General features: G+C 40.5%; 2 protein-coding genes across 2 annotated transcripts in view; both read left to right on the forward strand.

Annotated features, from left to right (window-relative positions):
* The first annotated feature begins 109 nt into the window (after positions 1 to 109).
* txndc17 (thioredoxin domain containing 17) lies at positions 110 to 2195 on the forward strand. The gene is made up of 4 exons (XM_039818867.1): positions 110 to 403; positions 588 to 669; positions 1364 to 1439; positions 1655 to 2195. The coding sequence occupies exons 1-4, from the start codon at positions 259 to 261 to the stop codon at positions 1721 to 1723; spliced, it is 372 nt and encodes a 123-aa protein (XP_039674801.1). The 5' UTR covers positions 110 to 258; the 3' UTR covers positions 1724 to 2195.
* Positions 2196 to 3006: 811 nt separating this feature from the next.
* The window catches only part of nxn (nucleoredoxin), a 61583-nt gene continuing 45856 nt past the window's right edge, over positions 3007 to 18733 (forward strand). The window contains exon 1 of the mRNA XM_039791039.1: positions 3007 to 3315. Coding sequence (XP_039646973.1) covers positions 3007 to 3315 — 309 coding nt within the window. The remainder of the gene's footprint in view (positions 3316 to 18733) is intronic.

Consider the following 18733-nt stretch of genomic DNA (forward strand, 5'->3'; position numbering starts at 1 on the left):
ATGTAAGAGGTGTATTCACATATTATAAAATATCCATGAGGAGAATTTAAACTGCTTAATAAACCTTTTCGGGTACACGGTCACTTTAAGAACCTTTGCACCGGCCGGAAGTGGTAGTGTCACATTTGGGGTAGCTATTTCTACCGATTTCTACCAGGTCCAGGGTTGAGAAGAGCAGTATTTCTCATAACTCTTGTTAGTGCTTTCGTAGTCTAATATTTGAAGGTAGTACATTTCCACACTAGCTCGGTCTAAACGATGCCCCACTACGAAGAAGTGACTGTGCGCGGATATGATGAATTCTGTCAGGCTGTGTCTGAGAGAAAAGGAAAGGATATTTTCGCTTATTTCTCTGGTGATAAAGACGCCCAGGGAAAGAGCTGGTGTCCGGACTGCGTGAAAGGTAACGTACCTGGAATTACCAGATATAATATCGCCAATTAATTTTGCGGAGACTTGATTGGAATGTATGGCTCAAGTGCCCGTATGTGAGAAACTTTACATTGTTCTGGCGACGTTAGTTAGATAGTAGGCATACTGTTATTTCACGTTTGGTGCATTCAATAATTTCCCTTTTTTCCTTTCAGCGGAGCCAGTTGTTAGAGGAGAGATGACTCATCTTCCTCAGGGCTCGGTCTTCATCTACTGTCAAGTTGGAGAAAGGGCCTAGTCAGTATATTTAACGCTGCTTTAATTTATGAAAAACACACACCATATTATTTTTACTGCAACTAACCCTTAAATCATAAGTATTTTTTTAATCAGTTGCTCTATAAAATATGATAGATAATGGCAAACAAATGTGATGAGAGTTCAATGTAACAACTTTAAAATTGACAATTTGCTAGTTTGACAAACAGCCAATATGTCAAATTGATGTGATGTTACATGCTTTTGAAACGGTATTAAATGAAAAAACAAGTAATCCTTTTGTATTTGTGAAGCCACTGACCAGTAACAGGTAGGCTATATACTATTACTATAATCTACTATTATATTATGTTTTGAGGGGCTTCAAAGACTTTGGTATTGTGATCATTACACCCATACAGTCATAAATCTGTATCACATATTAACCATCTGCTTACAGTCAATTAGATCTGACCATAATGCTACAAAAAATGGATTTCTATACAGTTTAATGTGTGAATGTATAATATAATTTAGAGCACCAAGTAATGCTTATATCATAGATTTCATAATCATTTACTCCCCTGAAACATTTCAGATTTTTGCAAATACTTTCATCATGGAAATCTGAAAATTCTCTTCAGCCTTCCCGAGTGCTCTTTCAAATGTAGTACTGGAGAATAATTTCAGCTGTGTAATAATGTTTTTTTTTTGTTTTTTTTTCATGCTTTAGTTGGAAGGATTCAAATAATGACTTCAAGAAGACACTAAAGTTGAGTGGAGTTCCCACTCTGCTGCGATATGGCACAGTAAGAATAATTTGCTTTACTATTTTATTGACATGGATTAGACTAAAACAAGTTTTACTAAAAATGTTTTAGAGAAAAAAACATTTATAGAAATGTTTCTTATAAAATGTTGCATGTGAAAAAACATTATCTTTGTTTAATATGACTAGACTGGTCTAGGGAGTAAATATACCTGTAATACCTCCCCCCCCCACCCCCCCATTATCCTGTTTCAGCCTCAGAAGTTGGTGGAGGAAGAACTCTTTAAAGCAGATCTGGTGAGGATGATGTTCACGGAGGACTGAGGGAGCCTGCGCTGTTCACATCGGTCATTTCATCATTGCTCTACTGCTAAACAGTACATTTTACCACCATTCAATTCCAGCATCATTGACATCCATGCACAAGTTACATCTCCTCCTGTAATTTGATGCAAATCAGCAACTGTGTAAGTTTACAACCAAAATATTGAGCAACCTCCGTAAGACACAGCTATTCAATTAATTCTGTACTGGAACATCTGCAGAGACAAACACCTATAATCAATGTAACTCCTAAAAATCTTCTTGTGCTGCTTTTATGTGCAATCACTCAATCCTGATTTGTAATCTGAGTTTGATACATTTCTTCAAATGTAATGTTAATCTTAACGCACAAGGTAATTATAAAAACATTTTAGGATTTTCTTTATTGTGACTATTTTTTATGTGATTTTTTTGTTTTTGTTTGTTTGTTTGTGCCTTGCAGTAGGACTCAAATAAAGTAACACTTAATTTACTTTTGTAGCAGGAGAAAGCATTCTTTGTAATGTGTTGTATGACTTTGATGAAGGCCACACGTGTCTCACAACAACGCTTTTCTTGATTATTTTTGTTCTTGGGGATGGTTATTTGGACAAAGATTTTATTCATATGACAAGTGTTTTTCACCATTTTCATGCTATAGTACGTGACGTTGTGCCAGAAATCCCTGTTGCAGCCCAGGTAGTTTCCTCTTGTGAACACTACGTGGCAGCATATCCACAGGAATAGAGGGTGGTTTTACCCCATCCTTATCTTTTGAAAATGTCAGAATTTCTCGTGGACTTGCCTAATGAAGCTTGTTAAATTATCACATTCCAAGCATTTCATAAAATGTCATTTGAGTTGAAACCTAGAATCCAGCTGCTTTTAATCTGACATTAAGTGAAGTTAGAGGATATAAAACATGTAAACAGACATTAAAATAATTGAGCTGCATTTTTTATTAACACATAAAAAAAAAGAAGAAGAAGGAAATGGTGATAAAGTCTCACCTTTGTAAATAGAATCATGATTAAAGTGTATGCTTGGGGGGTGGGGTGGGGTGGGGTTGGGGGCGCTGTTGCAGTCAGGGCGATTTAAAGCGGAGCGCATTCCTGCACAGCGCTCACACACACCGGAGGACGAGCCGCGGTGAAACCGACCACGACGCCTCACAGGGGCTGGGAGCTCACCTAAAACCTCACGTTGGAGGTGGAGGAAGTGCTGGCTGTCGCCTGAACATAGCGGTTACATGTGCACCAACCTTAGCTGACAGTAACGTTGTGTGTTCGAGCACGGTAGCCGCGATGTCGGAGTTTCTGGTGAGTCTATTCGGGGAGCGGCTCGTCAACAGCGAGAAAGCCGAGGTGGATGTGCAGTCGCTGGGCGCCAAGCTGTCCCTGGTCGGGCTCTTCTTCGGATGCAGCCTGAACGCCCCGTGCAAGCAGTTCAACGGCAGCCTGTGCGAGTTTTACAGCAGGTTCAAAAAGGCGTCTGAACATAAGGACAAATTGGAAATCGTCTTCATTTCGTCTGATCAGGACCAGAAACACTGGCAAGACTTTTTGCAGGAGATGCCATGGCCTGCCTTACCTCTCAAAGACAGACACAAAAAGGTAAGATGGGCTGTGGTGATGAAGAGGAACACCGCCAAATCAGTGCTTCTTCTCTGAAGAGGTTTCCCTGTGTTTAGTGGGTTTGGAATATGTCGTGTCTGCTTCTTCTGTCAGTGCAGGTATATTTGGTTTAATTTCGGTCATTCAATTGATTTCCTTACAACATTAACCTATATTTAATCAGATTCCCTTGGCTGCTGTCATCCTAAATAACCTCCATGAACTAAGTAAGTCTAATTATTGATGACACACACACACACACGCAGACTATATACAGAAAATACAATTTAATAAAGTCATGGTTTAAAAAAAAAAAAAGCCACAGCCAATGGGAAATGAAAATGGACTGTGAAATGTCAGCAGTGTTTGCAAGGAAATAGGCTATATTAGCTATGTCATTTAAAAATAATAATGTTTCAACCTTTTGATAAATAAAACTTGCAGCTAGTGAAGGAACCATTTGTCCCTACTTATCCTGACTTAAATGTGTGGCAGACCAGACATTCCTAACTTATTAACAGGAGAGGAAACCGAAAGAAAGACTTAATTTCCTTTTGTCTTTCCACTGACTAACATTTCTGTTGAAGGAATGGTTATTGGCACATAATATTTTAGCTAAACATCTCAGATCCCTGTTACATTTGCATCTATCATATTATCCATGTAGCTGCATGTGTAGTCTGCCCAGCGAAGGTCCTTTTTTTATTTTGACATCTCATCTAGTTTTCCCTGATGATGTCAGCAATGCAGTGCTTGGAGTAGTTCAGTACTTTGATTTATCTCACTTATTAAGTTCTTTTAATATTCCTCTAATTTTTGTAAATCATGAGGCTTGGATTTATTTTTCTGTGATTTATTTTGAAAATGTAGTGTAAATATTTGCTTTTCATTAGAAATAGACAAAATATATTTTTAATTTAGGGTATTACTATTATCTTCTTATAAATTTGACTCCAATCTAATATTTTGATGAATGATTTGAAGCGGTTTTATTATTTAAGACAGTTTCTTTTGTTTATAGCTAAAACCGCCACACAAAACAGAACTCCCCCTCAAACATCTTGTGGATAAATTGCTATTCTTTATACAAAATAAAATAAAAAATACATCTGGTAGAGATTTCCTTTACCAGTTAGTACATTTGCAGCTGGATAAACATGTCTTTTCAAAGTGTGTGTGTGTGTGTGTGTGTGTGTGTGTGTGTGTGTGTGTGTGTGTGTGTGTGTGTGTGTGTGTGTGTGTGTGTGTGTGTGTGTGTGTGTGTGTGTGTGTGTGTGTGTGTGTGTGTGTGTGTGTGTGTGTGTGTGTGTGTGTGTGTGTGTGTGTGTGTGAGGTCTCTTTCCCTTTTACTAAATGTAGTTGCAGATACTAAGTCATAAACAAAGCTACTGTGGTCAGTTGTATTTGCATCGTGTCAGTCATGTCGGTGACTGCTGATTTTGTTTGCAAAGTAAAATGGATTTCTATGGATTTAAAATTGTAAAAAATAAAGAGGATTTTGACCGTTTTTTCTTTTTAAAATCAGGCCTGATTATACTTTTAAGAGGAAATAATATATAAAAGAATAGTCTATGGCAAATAAAAATATTTTTAACCATGGTCATGTCATACAATATGCGTATAAAACCATAGTGGCCTAAAATCTTTAGTAGCCAACTTCTTGTCTTTGACACAGCCTGCACAGCATTCATCTTTTTCAGTCTCGCCACATATCTGCTCTGTGTGTAGGTGAGGCATGACTTGGACGGCATCATTGTCTTGTAAATTCTTTCAGATTGCCAATGATGATTTCCATTACACATAATGAAGTCCAGGCGTGAAAAAGGCTCCGAGATGACAGGGGAGTGGGGGGTTGTCTTGTTGTCTGGGCGGAGCACATCCATCGCCACAGTGCAGCCTTATTGTGTTTCTGACTGCTTGTGGAGGATAGCTGTGGCATCAACATAACCATTGTTCATGCTCTTATTGGTGGTCCACTGGCTGCCTCGGCCTTATGGGAACACAATAACACGGCTGTGTGTCTGTGTTTTGCAGAGGCCTGCAGTTTTGGTTCAGTTTGGGCTTCATCCAACCTTTTGGCCTATTCTCTCTCACCATTAAAACACAGCAGTGGAAATACTTTATAAATGTGACCTCTCCAGAGATTTGCAGAGCGTGTCGTTAACCCTCATCATCCAATTTATGATTTATACATGTTGGCATTGCAATTTTAGTATAATGGTACAGATATGTATGCTTGATTCTGTGCATTAATTTATACTGCAGCCTTTCTCCTGCCCAAATAGTTGATATTTATCTCTGACGAACCTTTTTATTCATAATTCAGGTAGTTGATTTCCTTTTTTACTCTGGATAGTTGGCATAATTAGTTGTAAAGCAACAACGATTAGTGGAGCAACATAAAATTAATCAACAACTATTTTGATAATCTGTTATATGTTTTAGTAATTTTCCAGGCAAAAATACCAAATATTGTGCTATGGGAATTTTTATAATGGATATTATTCACTATTTTCTGACATATTTTGGACACAACTAGTGAATTGACTAATCAAAACATGAATATAATGAAAAGAATTGCTAGTTGCAGTTCTAATTAATTGCGTATTGTGTGGGGATTTGTTCTTGGGTAAGAATAAATCTCCTGGGGAGTCTTCTTGGTGAAACACAAGGTGGTCAATTCAGGACAAAAATACACACATTTTAATGATTTAATGATTTAGATGTGTCTACTTCAAGTTTGAGATTAATATTTTGCAAATGAGGAAGTGTGAAGTCAGCGGGCGATGAAATTGAACAACAAAGTGTTTCATTTGGCTGTGAGTACCGAAGGAAGATAGACCGCTAAAGATGTCCTGGCATGTCTGAATGGGAGCGTTCCAGTAACTGAGGAGGATCTACTGTATGTGTGCTATCGACAGACCTAATTGGTGAGTGATGTTGACCCGGTGGAGGGCGGTGTTGATGTTGTTGGTCTGCAGACTAAGTGGCCCTCTCACCTCTCCTCTCTGGCTCTATTTGACTTGGTGCAAGCTGAACTCATTCCCTGAAGGATGCAATTGCTCTTTCAGAGCCTCGCCGCCCACCTAAGAATCTCCGACTGTAGCTCAACCACTGCTCCCCCCCCCCCCTCCTCTGCCCTGTACTGACTTGGCTATCTATCTCTCACTGGAGGCTGTCCTCTTTTCTTTTTACTCGGGGGTTATCCAGGCCTTCCTGTTGCAGGAAATGTTTATTTAATCAAGCAGGGATAATATTCTTGATTTTAAATACAGAGAGAAAGGAAAGTCTGGTATTGTTAACTTAAAGTCGAGGCCAAGCTTTGTTTAATCTTTTCTTATAAAAAGGTTTAAAGCTGTTGTGTAACCAAAATAAACAGATTGAAAAGTGTAATTGGCCTTATTTCCTCTTGTGCATGTCTGACGGACATATTGTGGATCTATAAAGGTTACGCTTGGGTCAGTTAAAGATTGCTTAATGGAGTGGAAAAATATCCGTAGTACATTTTCATATTTTCCATACTGAAGTTGGTGTCACTCTTAAAGTCAGGCAGACCAAGAGTTCAGAACAGTGTTTCTGCACAGCATAGAGGATATCCGTTAGTATTTGTCTCGGGGAATCCTCGAATAGCACGGCCTCTGTAAGTGGACGTCTGCTTGTTGTCCAGGGAAGGCCAGCTGTCTGGCTGTCTTGGCGTGCTACCACTGCCTTACATGGACTTGTGCAGCAGGAGTGAGAGAGTTTCATGTAAATCAATTAAAGCCTTGGCCAACGCAGTCGAAAATCCCAACTTCACCAAAGAGGGGAGAACAAGCTGAGAAGCTGCCGGAGCTGCTCCTGCAGGAGTCGGAGGGGGTGGTAGAAAGGCCTCTTGTTCAGCCCCTCCTGGTCAGCGGTTTTGCTCTGTAGCTGGCCCCCCAGAGGCAGGACGCCCGCTCAGAGCCAGGGGCTGAGGGTGTGAGGGGCTTCAGAGAGGGGTTAAGGACGCCTTCCATCAATGGGTCACTGATCTGTTGAAAACTGCAGTGCAGCCCATCATGGCTCTTTGCACTGTGACAAGAGACGTGGCTTAAAATAAGAGCCAGAACTGTTTTATCTGCATGTGGTACTTCCCTCTCCTCTTGATCCGCCAGTGTTGCATTTAGTTTTTGTGGGCCTGTATCGTTAGATGTTTTCTCCTTTGTTGTGTTCACTCGCACAGTGTGGGCTAATAACGTCAACAGAATGTGACATTTTTTTGAGGCTTCTGTGATGTGGAACATCTGTAATTGAGAGCTTTAGAAATTTAATTGTAGGATTCAGAGAGGGTGTATTCATCACCAGTTTCTGCTTAGCATGCCTGTGCTCCAGCTCATGGGAACAAACGTCATGGATGGTATCAGCGGGATATCAAACTGAGGTTTTTAAGATCCCCAGGTAGGTAGTAGGCAAAATATAAAACATTTCTGCCGGCCCCCTAACCGTAGGTCTAATCATATTTCAAAGAGAATTGGAAGTAAAATGAATAGATCATCCTAAAATAGGCAGAACGCATGAGATCCAAGGACTGTGGCAGGAAGGTTAATTAAGGATGATGTGTGCAGAGTGAAAACTAAGTTACTCAATGCAGCAGCCCTACATTGGTTACCAACAAACAGATGATAGATGAGTGGGGTCTAACAAAGCCACCTCCACCAAGTAAAGCTGTTAACGTAAACGGTGGCACTCTTTTTGATTCCTTACTCTGATCTGCTCTGAAGTACAGAGGCTTTAGTAAGTAGCCTAATATGAAGTTGGCTCTGGGACTAAATGGGGGAAAATAAGAAAATCCTTTCTTCAAGGCATTTGACCCTGGGAGATTAGACGACTCATGAAACCCTAAAAGAACACTTGATCTTGCTGCAAAATATGTAATCAGTACTTTATTCTATTTACATACACATAAACATGAAAACAGACTATTATTCTTTTTCAAGTTTCTAATTATCAAACTAAACTGTGATGCAGGGGTTACTGTGTAATGCACAATATGATGACTCAGTAATAAGGGCCTTTTTTACTTCCCCCAATGTGGCAATACTTGGTCAACAATACTTAGGGGCCTGCCTTGGATTTAGACAAAGGAAGTGGTGTGTTGGCATAATACAGTACCTGTAACTAGATAGTCATTTTTATTTAAATTACATATTGTGACGTGACGTCTATTACACAGCAGAAAAGTACAGGGAGTGCTCCAGACATTCATCTGGCATTTATTTGATAAGGATTTGCATCTCTGCATTTTGCGCTTCAGGTATGATTGTGTTTCTTTTTCTAAATAGCTGATTGGATATTTGCGATATTATATTTGTTTTGTGTCAGCTCACTGGTTGTGAATATAGATCACCTTAGCAACAGTACTGTATATCATTTATTTCCTCTGAATGAACTGATGAAATTAGAGGTGTTATTTAGACACATGTAGTATGAGTTGCATACAAATGAACCATGGCTTTTGTAATGACTACTATTTATACATTCCAATTCACACCATTGGGTTTCGTGTTACGCTTCCTTTTTAAGTTTTGATAAGCTGACCTTGTAGAAACTGTTACCTTGACTCTGGCTTGAGTGTGCATGCCTGGCTGCAGTGCTGTAGTTTAATGGGACTCCATTGTCCTGCAGCTGTGAGGCCTTGTTGCTGTGCGCCATGTTTGACAAGAGCTTATGTAAAGAATGTGGGCAGACACCTGCCGTTCGGGGCCAGAGGCCATGGAAACTGTGTGTTTGTGAGGGCTCAGGATACTTGGCAATGCCAACTGTTACATCTCACACCACCAAGCTTGTATTACTGTCTCCTTTCACTGCCCATTGTGTCCTCTTCAATGGGAGATCTGTAATATTATGAGAGGCGACAATGTAGATCTCATCAGAGGTGAAGTTCGGAGGCTTAAGTTACCCAAAGTGAGAGTTTAGGGAACAGTCCCACTGTGTGTGTCTAATAACCATTCCCTCTTGCAACTCAATCTGTTTTTACTTCCTTTATCTACCCGTTAAAAGACAACCCACAATAGGTGTAAGGCTTTGACTTCTGTCTGCGGTCCACGAACCTCTGAAACGATACTCTGGGATTGACTTTTCTTCTTTGTCCCCGTGTTCTCCAGCTGGACTGCTCCTGGACTCTGTGCGGTTTTCAGTCAGGACTTTCCAAAGCGGAGTGACGTTAAAGATAATGGACGTGGCTAATGTGTTCACCGCAGTGTCTGCAGTTGCTCTCTATGAGAACAACAGATGATTCATCCGCTTGCGCACATTACCCTAAACCAGCCCAATTGTCACTTACTTGTCAGTCAAATTATCCAAACCAGTGCAGCATAAAGGTCAGCATGCGATCGCTTGGGATTAATTTTGGATTCTACTGATGACAGGAAAGCAGCTTACACCAAGCTTCTTTCCATGGAAATAAGCAGATGGTTGTTATTTCAATTCCTAAATCCACCATCATCTGCTATGTGTTTCCTTTTTTTTAATGCTATTGCTGCCGTATCCGGGAGGTTATTCCACCTTTTCCGTGTGCTAAGAATACTTTATGGACGGGTTGTTATGCTTGGACCCTCCCCCATTCAATCCTCCGGTCTCTAATTGCCCCACACAGCAGCTCAGCAGCCCCTTCCAAACATAATAACAGCATAGCCGCCCCAGGGGCATCCTGCCATCCAGAGCTGTCTTTCGTCTTCCTTTTGTTATCTCTCCTAGATTGAATGTTGGCTCTTTGTGATTGCCCAGTTTCCCCCCTCATCATCACTGCTGATCATATTTCTTAAGTTAAATAAAGAAGACACAATGATGGATGCATGCTTTGGACTGTCTACACTCACTGCAAATTTCACAGCTTTATTTCTGACACTCGGTGAAACCTCTCTCCTCCAGGATATCTGCTCTATCAGTGAGTGGCAGTGTTGATTTGATGTAAATTTATTCATAGTATGAGCATTTCTGGCGCGACAAGTTTCCCCTTGGACGATAACCCTTTCCTTTCCATGTGACCACCACCCTGCTCAGAGGATGGAAGCACTGTTGTGTATATGCAAGCTGTAACCCCCACCCCACCCACCCCCCCCTCACTGTGATTCCATTCAAGTGTAAGTGCTCCTGCAGCTCCTGCTCCTGTCTGAAAAGAAGCTCGCCTTACAAAGAGACCCACTGTCTCAGCATGTAGCATGGCACACGGGCACCAGCCCTGCAGTCTTGCCTACCGCTCAGCTGTTGCATGTGGCGAAGGGATTTTTATCTAGCAACTGACAAGCATCCAGTCCGACTAAGTGAGGAAAAAGGTAGCTCAATTTCTTGGAGCGCAAGGCTGTTTTCTACAATGTTGCTGAAATAATCGTATTTTGTCACAGAGCTAAACTGATTTTTGTTTTTGTACTGTGCTTGATTACACTTGAATTCGGGAATGCCAACCACTTGCCCAGAGGGTACATCTGCAGTCATGGAAAGATTTTCTAATAGCTCAACTAATTAAAAATAAAAGACATATATCCAAATACTGTATTTGTGTTTTGGAGGAATATGCATCCAGTTTGGATTACAAGCTGGTGTGATCAAAGTAATGTTAAAACACCTGAAAAAGTTAGCTAAAAGTAATGGATAAATGGTTGGAAATAGTTGGCTAAAAGTAATGGATAAATGGTTGGAAATAGTTGGCTAAAAGTAATGGATAATAGTTAGCTGAAAGTATTGGATATTCAAATAGGGATTTAAAAATAAAGTAGAACACCGGAGCATCCCAAGGCTGTGTTTGATTCCCCTGCTGTACTCTCTGTACACACGACTGTGTAGCCACTGTCCACTCTAACACAATCTCACGTTTGCTGACAGCACAGCTGTGGTAGGCCTGATCACAGACGACAATGAAAAGGCTAGGGCTGCTCCCTCTTAGTCGATTAGTCAACTAATCGGTCGTTTTGGTCTTAGTCAACTTAGATTTCTTTAGTCCATTAGTCCTGTTTGATGCTTTTTTCACGCTGAATGACTTATTTCCAAGAAACGTACGAGCACATCTCTGGTAAACACAAGAATTAAAGTGGTGCTTTTGCATGACTCTTTGCGGAGAAACTCAGATTTACAGATCTGTTTGATTAAATCAACTAATCGATTAGTTGATACAATTGAATGAGTGTTAGTCGACTATGAATTTCTTCAATCGAGCACAGCCCTAGAAAAGGCCTACCTGAAAGAAACAGAGGATCTTTATTTTTCAACGTATCCTAGACTTTGGGAAAAAAAAAAGTTGTAAATGGCATGAATGGATAGGGATGTTATAAAGGTGCGATGTATTCAATATCGGACTGGTGGTCAAGAAAGCAAATAAGCATATTTCCCAAAATGTTGAGCTATTCCTTTAATCAAGTATTGACAAGACTGGACAGTATTTTCAATATGCCAGGTTTGCTCATAATAAAAAAATATATAAATGCCAGGTCTTGTCAGGGACATCCTATGAAAACCTGTCACCATGCACATGCACTCACGCGCCCGCCAACCCCAGTCACTCAGCCTGAAGAGGCTCACTGATCACCAGAGGAAACGGAGCCATATTAAAATCCAGAAATAGTACTTTGTCACAGTCCTTTTGACAGCTGAAAGAAACTTGCTCTCCAGCGCCAAGTCTCCACTGGGAGATCAAGCCAAGTCACCCATTCTTTTTCATTTTAACTTGCTTGTTCACATATGCATTATTTTACTGTTTCAAATGGTTCATATTCACGTAAAAAAAAAAAAAATTGGGTTGTTTCCACATTTCAGATTTTACGTGATTCAGACTAGTTGGTTCTAACTGTTGGGTGATCCTCACTTTGCTCCAAGGCGCTACATTTACAGTGAGCTGTTAATCTCCTACAGGATAATGAGCCAGCTGAGGATATATCGTATGTCTTAAAGGTCACAGACAGCTTCCAGAATCTTTTCCATAATATCCAATCAGCTCTTTCAGTCAGTTTTCATGGCATAGCATGGTAGCAAGTTAAGAGTTTCAACAGCTGCTGAAAGAACCAGTAATTATAAGTAAGCATCTTCAAAAGTACTTTTTTGTCGTAGCTCAGCAACTCAACGAGGCTCAGGAGTGGTGTAGCTAATTTTAATGCTGTCCTTGCTAAGTCGGCATGTTGCGTTAAGTAAAAGCGAAGAAGAACTCAGGTAAGGGGAATCTGGCTGAAGTAGATCTCATGGCCTGTAGTTTGCTCATTATTTTTGTAATAACCGGAGAGTCGCTTGGAATCATTTCCAGGTGTACCCATCCCCTGCTCCTCCAGGAGATTGCACACAAACATGCATTCTTGAATTTGGACCATTTAATATGTTTGTATTTTGATTATTATTCTAAATATCCAAAACCGTCATGGTTCACTGAGTTTACTGTGGCTGTGTTATATGACACTACTGCAACAACACACACCACCACATAATTGTGTGTGTGTGTGTGTGTGTGTGTGTGTGTGTGTGTGTGTGTGTGTGTGTGTGTGTGTGTGTGTGTGTGTGTGTGTGTGTGTGTGTGTGTGTGTGTGTGTGTGTGTGTGTGTGTGTGTGTGTGTGTGTGTGTGTGTTGATGCTTTAGAATACATTTGTGGTGATGATGCTTTAGAATACATTTGTGGTGATGATGCTTTAGAATACATTTGTGGTGATGATGCTTTAGAATACATTTGTGAGCTATTACTCAAGGTCATTGGTGGGCAGGATAATCTGGAAAACAAATAATGGTATTGCAGTGTTGCCAATAAATTGATTCATGCTGTTGTATTATCAGTAACATTACATTAACAATATGAAGCTGGGCTTATTTTTCAGCTGGCTGCAAGATATTACCGGCACTGAAAGCCTGTGACGAAGCACAATAAGAATAGGTATAGACTTACCTGTTCATGCCAGCTACTGTATGAAATAATCAGTGATTTTTGTTTTGGTAATTCTCCCCCTTGTTCTCATTTTTGTGATGACTGAAGTTTGTTTGTTTTTGTAGAAAAAATAGGCCAACCTGCAGTAAAATTAGTGCCGTCTCATCATCCTCTGTTTTTCTTTTTTATGCTACTTCTAGGAGCGCTCTGTTCGTAAATTTCCTAATTCTACTAACGGCCTATTGGCCTAAACATTGACCTTTCTTTAGCATCTGTAAAGTGAACATCTCTCACTGTTATGATGCAAACGTTGTTAGACTATTTAAACCCGCATAACCGCAGACTTAATTCAATAATTAATATATATTTTTTAAATGTAATAAAAATTGATATTCGGGAGCAGTGCAATATGCTGTCAACAAAACATTGTCATATCACCTTATCAAGTTGATAGGATTATATTAGCAAAAAATACATATTTACACATCCAGGAGACATGGAGCCAAGATTCACACTCCCACTTGTCACTTGAAGTGGCACCCTTCACATTACACATTGTCATTTGATCCATTTGTTTGCACGTAAATTTTGATCAGCGATTCTAAATACTATACTGTTATAAAATCTACTCTACCAGCCTTTTTATTTAGTAGTTGTACAGACTAGTGAAAGTTGAAGTCTGGCTTGTTTGTTCACTTCAGCTGAAGCAAGGACACAAGCACACAACTTGACCTTGCTGCTGAGAAACACATGGAGTCTGTATAATATACCAGAGCAGCAGGCCAGATGATGGTTGCATGTGTGGAGGTATTGGCAATGTTGCTGGCTGTAACAGGGAAATATTCCTGAGTAGGCAGGGTAACACTAGCCATGAAAGGAAGCAAGGGTGTCATGGGAGGTGCTGTATCTGAGTGAGAGGGATTCTCATTGAATGAACACCCCCCGGAGGGAAGTAGCAGCCTTGGATTTTGTGCTAGCATTTGGCCTGTTTTCTGTCTTTTTCCGCCATTTATTTCAGAACCGAAAAATACTTTGCACGTCCTGATACAGGTGCGTCGGAGAGGGACGAGTACTGTAGGTCAAAAGTTGCAAAGAATCTTCCCGCACACAGTCTATCTTGCAGAGATACATTTAATAGCTGGCAGTGTTTCTGTACTAGATCATCATCAGGCAAATGGTGTTACATACTGAGAAGCCTTCTTTTGTAGGAGGTGACTGTGGGTCTGTACCGACTACTTCTCCACATGAAATGCTATAGATAGATATAGAGCTGAAATTCAACACTCTATATAGTAACTCAAGCTAGGTCTGGACGACATGGACAAAATATCACGATGTCGATATAATATTGATATATTGCCCAGCTCTAACTCAAGCTAAAATGCATTTCATAGAAAGGCAGGCATGTTCCCAAATCTTGCTGGTACCTTTTACATCAATAGATAAATAGAAAAATTTGCCATGACATAATAAACACAACAACAGATCTCACAAAGGGCAAATACTTCATTGCTTTATGTGTTAGATAACAAATAGAACATATAGAATAATAGAAAAAGTCAAGTACAAAAGCATCAGGGCCTCAAAAGATGAATGTAGCATCAGTGCATACATGTATAAATGGACACAATCAACAGGACACAATTGTTTCAGCTGACACATCCCATTTTGAAATCAACTACGCTATGTCTTTGTTCGATAAAAGCCCCACCGCGTGCGTTCCACACACATTCCAGCTCATGTAGTTGCACTAAGGAATGTGTTCGTCAAGCCTCACACAAATCATCAGACACTTGTAGTGGCTGAGAGAGCCTACCCCCTGCTGAGGCTGCACCGTGGCTTAGCTCTGTCTCTGTGTTGGGGGCTAATCGCTGTTTTGATTAGTCTTTTTTCACCCAATCTGTTTGCACGGAGCACCGATCCCACGGCCATGTTGAATGAAAGGGTTTATCAGCTTAAGCCTCTTGTAAGGAGCATGTGAGGTCTCATCTTTTCAGTGAGGAACGAGAGCAGCCCTCGGACACAAGTGTCCAGGCAATTAGAGACGCCGGGGCCTCAAAGAGAGATTACTGGCACACAGAGTTGTGGCCGGCGTCTTTCTTGTGCCGCACATTGTTCACTCGGTGTGGAGACTCATGATGATTGGTGCTGCTTTCTCAAAGTGCAGCAGAGGAGGAGATAACAGAACGCAGTCATGGGGCTCTTATCCAGGGAACATTCTTTGGATGCAGCATCAAATTATAGACTTCAAATCTGTAAATTGTTTTCCTACAGAGTTATGGCAAAAGTCCGTCTTGTGTCCTAATGAAGGGGCGGTATCCACATTTTCAGAGGAGGTATTTTCCCTCGTTTCAGTATTTTGTTTAAATATACCTTGTTTGGATTTGGCTTATTATATGGAAACCTAACATCAAGGTACCGTTTTAAAGCAGATTGCATGATTCCATATTGATTAAGGCTCTTTCAGGGACTTTCTGGATTCACTTATTTGCCCCTGTGGCAACTAGATAGGGTTTATGTATGCATAGAATCGTGCCAACGTTAATGAACCAGTGAGAATGTTGAACTGGTTTGGTGCCCATGGACCACGACGAGCCAAAACAACCTCAAAATCCTGATATTATCTGATGTATTTTTTGCCAGCATAATGGCAAGGAATTTAGCTGAGCTACAGATACTGACTTAATCTGTGCTTGTTGTGCTTTTAATGCAGGGGGCTTTGGCTAATGCTATTATTAGTAAGCCTCCTAGTCATATTAGTAACGGTCGTTACCCTAGGTTTGGCGATATGTCAATACATACTGCGTACTCCCTTTAATGGCTCTGTTTGGAAGTTGCCCAGGATGTCTGCACAACTAAAATAACTTCATTTATGAGGTTATGTAATTTGCTGGATTAGCAAAAACAGGAATTCAAATGTGATTTGTTTTAGTCAAAAAGTTTATTTATGATATTGATATTCTACTGTATATTTTGTCATACCCACCCCTCCCACCTCTAGGTCAAGGTTTAACAAATCAAAAAGAAAATCCTGAAATTGTGATTCTACAGATGCAGCAAACCTTTACAAATGCATTCACTGTCTGAATTTCATCCCAACAACCTCACTGAAGTGAAATAAAAATATATATTCATATATTCTTTCAAACTTTCAGTTCACATCCACATTATGTCACTTTTTATGATTTGAAAAATGTCCTCAAATCAATTTCCAGGTGCAGTTATTTTCATCTGGTGCCAGGAGTGATTGTGACTTATAATTTAATTACTTTCATTCCCTGTGACTTACTTTTATAAAAAGAGCATGTTGTGAGATAGAGGAGACCCACACACACACACACAAGACCTGCGTTGTTCACTTAAAGGTTAGAGCTTAAGGACCATTCCCTTGAGGATGGTCATAAAAATATGTCCTATGTTGGTTTTGCTAAACATTCACACACATCAGTGTTTGCAACTACAGTATGAACATTTTGATTTCCTAAAAAAAAAAAAAAAAAACTTAGCAATTTTTTTGCATCCAAAAAAGATCTCTATCCAGGGCGCCTGGTTAGCTCACCTGGTAGAACGTGCGCCCATGTACAGAGGCTCAGTCCTTGTCGCAGTGGCCGCGTGTTCAGTTCTGGCCTGCGGCCCTTTGCTGCATGTCATTTCCCCTCTCTCTCCCACTTTCCTGTCATAATCCGTCCTATTAATAAAGGCAATAAAAGCCACACACAAAAAGAATCTCTATCCCCGAAATATTGTTTACATTTTTAACATCTTCACAGCAAGACCAATTAATTTAGTTTTTCTAGTCATCCTAGATGTGGACTTGGACTTGACTTTCTTCCTCTGAAGGAAATTAACTTGCAGAAAGCTTACAAGCTTTGAAGTGAGACATTTCCTGCTGATGTGACTTATAGCCTGTGAGGTGTTAAATTGAGCCCGGAGACCGTGCAAGTGTAGGGAGTAGGTAAACACAGACAAAATACTTAACCCCCCCCCTCTACTCCACAGCTCACCAGTATGTCACTCGCCACCTGCTCATTTGACAGCGCTGCTGGTTTTGGAAGCAGCAGGTGTGCTCTTTAAGTCCAATGGTAGCAGGTTCCGCTCTGACAACCCCAGCCTGTGTGTTGTGGTCACTAAGCTTTCTTTTTTTCTGCAATATATAGACTATACTGGGATCATTAAATGTCTATATTGTAGCCACATCAATAGCTAAGTGTTTGTGTGCACACAATCCCCCATAGAAGCTTACATAGCTGAAAGAAAAGCCAGATTAAGGTCAGGAATGTCTGCGTCTTTCTGCCAAGTTAATATACCTTTTCCCCTTCTCCCTTTTCATCCATCCTATAATTATGGTGTGCAGCAAGAGCCGAAAGGTATGTACTATGTTTTTAAAAGACTGAAAAAGCGGCAGAATAAAACCATGAATTTTTGTTGCAAATGAAAATATGACTTCAGGTTTTTCTGGTATGAATGAAACCAGGCTCAGAGAGAAAGGTGAGACCCCAAACCAGAAGGGACAGGTTTGATCTGTGCTTCTTCCTCACGAGTGCAAAGAGTAGCTCATTGTAGCTGAAAACCCTACATGTGGAATCATTTCTCTCCTGTCCGAACCCCCTGAGAAACAAAGGCATCTCCATCCCTTCATCGTTTCCCCTCCGCGCTTTGTTGCTCCAGGTGTTCGCTGTCTGAGCAGTCGAGATGAACTGCAGATCGAAACCTTGTGCAAAGATACTTTTTTAAAAAGAAGACAAAAAAATTGGCAGAACTTTCTGCAAGTCTGTCAAAATTCTCACAGGTGCTTTATGAAACTCTGCTTTCCCTCAGTTGGACTTCTTAAAGCTTGAGAGGGCTGAGTGAGTGCGAGGAATCCTCTTAACTTTGCTGTGGTGAGAGAAAAACTCTGGGTAGGGATCTGCCTGTGGGATGGAGATATGTTCATAATGCATACTCTAATTACAATCTAATTACTGGCATAATCAGAAAATATGAAAGCAGCATTAGACATCATTTGAACAGGCTGTTATTGGTGATGTTTTTCAGTTTTTTTAAGGTACAGCCAAGGACTACAGAACAATGTATAATGCTTTGGGACTAAAGGTGGGACGGACTGTACATTCTCTCGCTTTCTATGTTCTTCCTTTATCCATTCTCAGAAGGTGAAAGCAGAGCCAAGTTAAATACCTGGCGTGGCCTCAAAGCTCCGAATATTTGCGCGGAAAGCTGAGCGGTTTGTGTAAGTTCAGGGATAGAGATAACAGATTGCATGTCAGTTGTGGCTGGTAAATTGCCGGTGTTTGAGAAATGGGTGTACCACACACTGTCCTGGAATATTAGGTAATAATACACTGGGGTTTCTCAAGTGTGACCACTTTGAACTCGAGTCTGCTGGTATTAGAGTATTGCTGTGAATCTTGACGAAGAGTGTAGATTATATCAAAACTGATATTCCTTTGGTAATAGTCAGGTGTGACCTACAGTTTGTTCTGATTTTACTGTGGCTAAGTTCAATAGCTTTTACAGCCTCCTGTCGAGGGTGGTCTTTTCATCTCCTGTCCCTTTATCCGTTCAGC

This window comes from Perca fluviatilis, chromosome 2 (assembly GCF_010015445.1).
Source record: "Perca fluviatilis chromosome 2, GENO_Pfluv_1.0, whole genome shotgun sequence".
Lineage (NCBI taxonomy): Eukaryota > Metazoa > Chordata > Actinopteri > Perciformes > Percidae > Perca > Perca fluviatilis.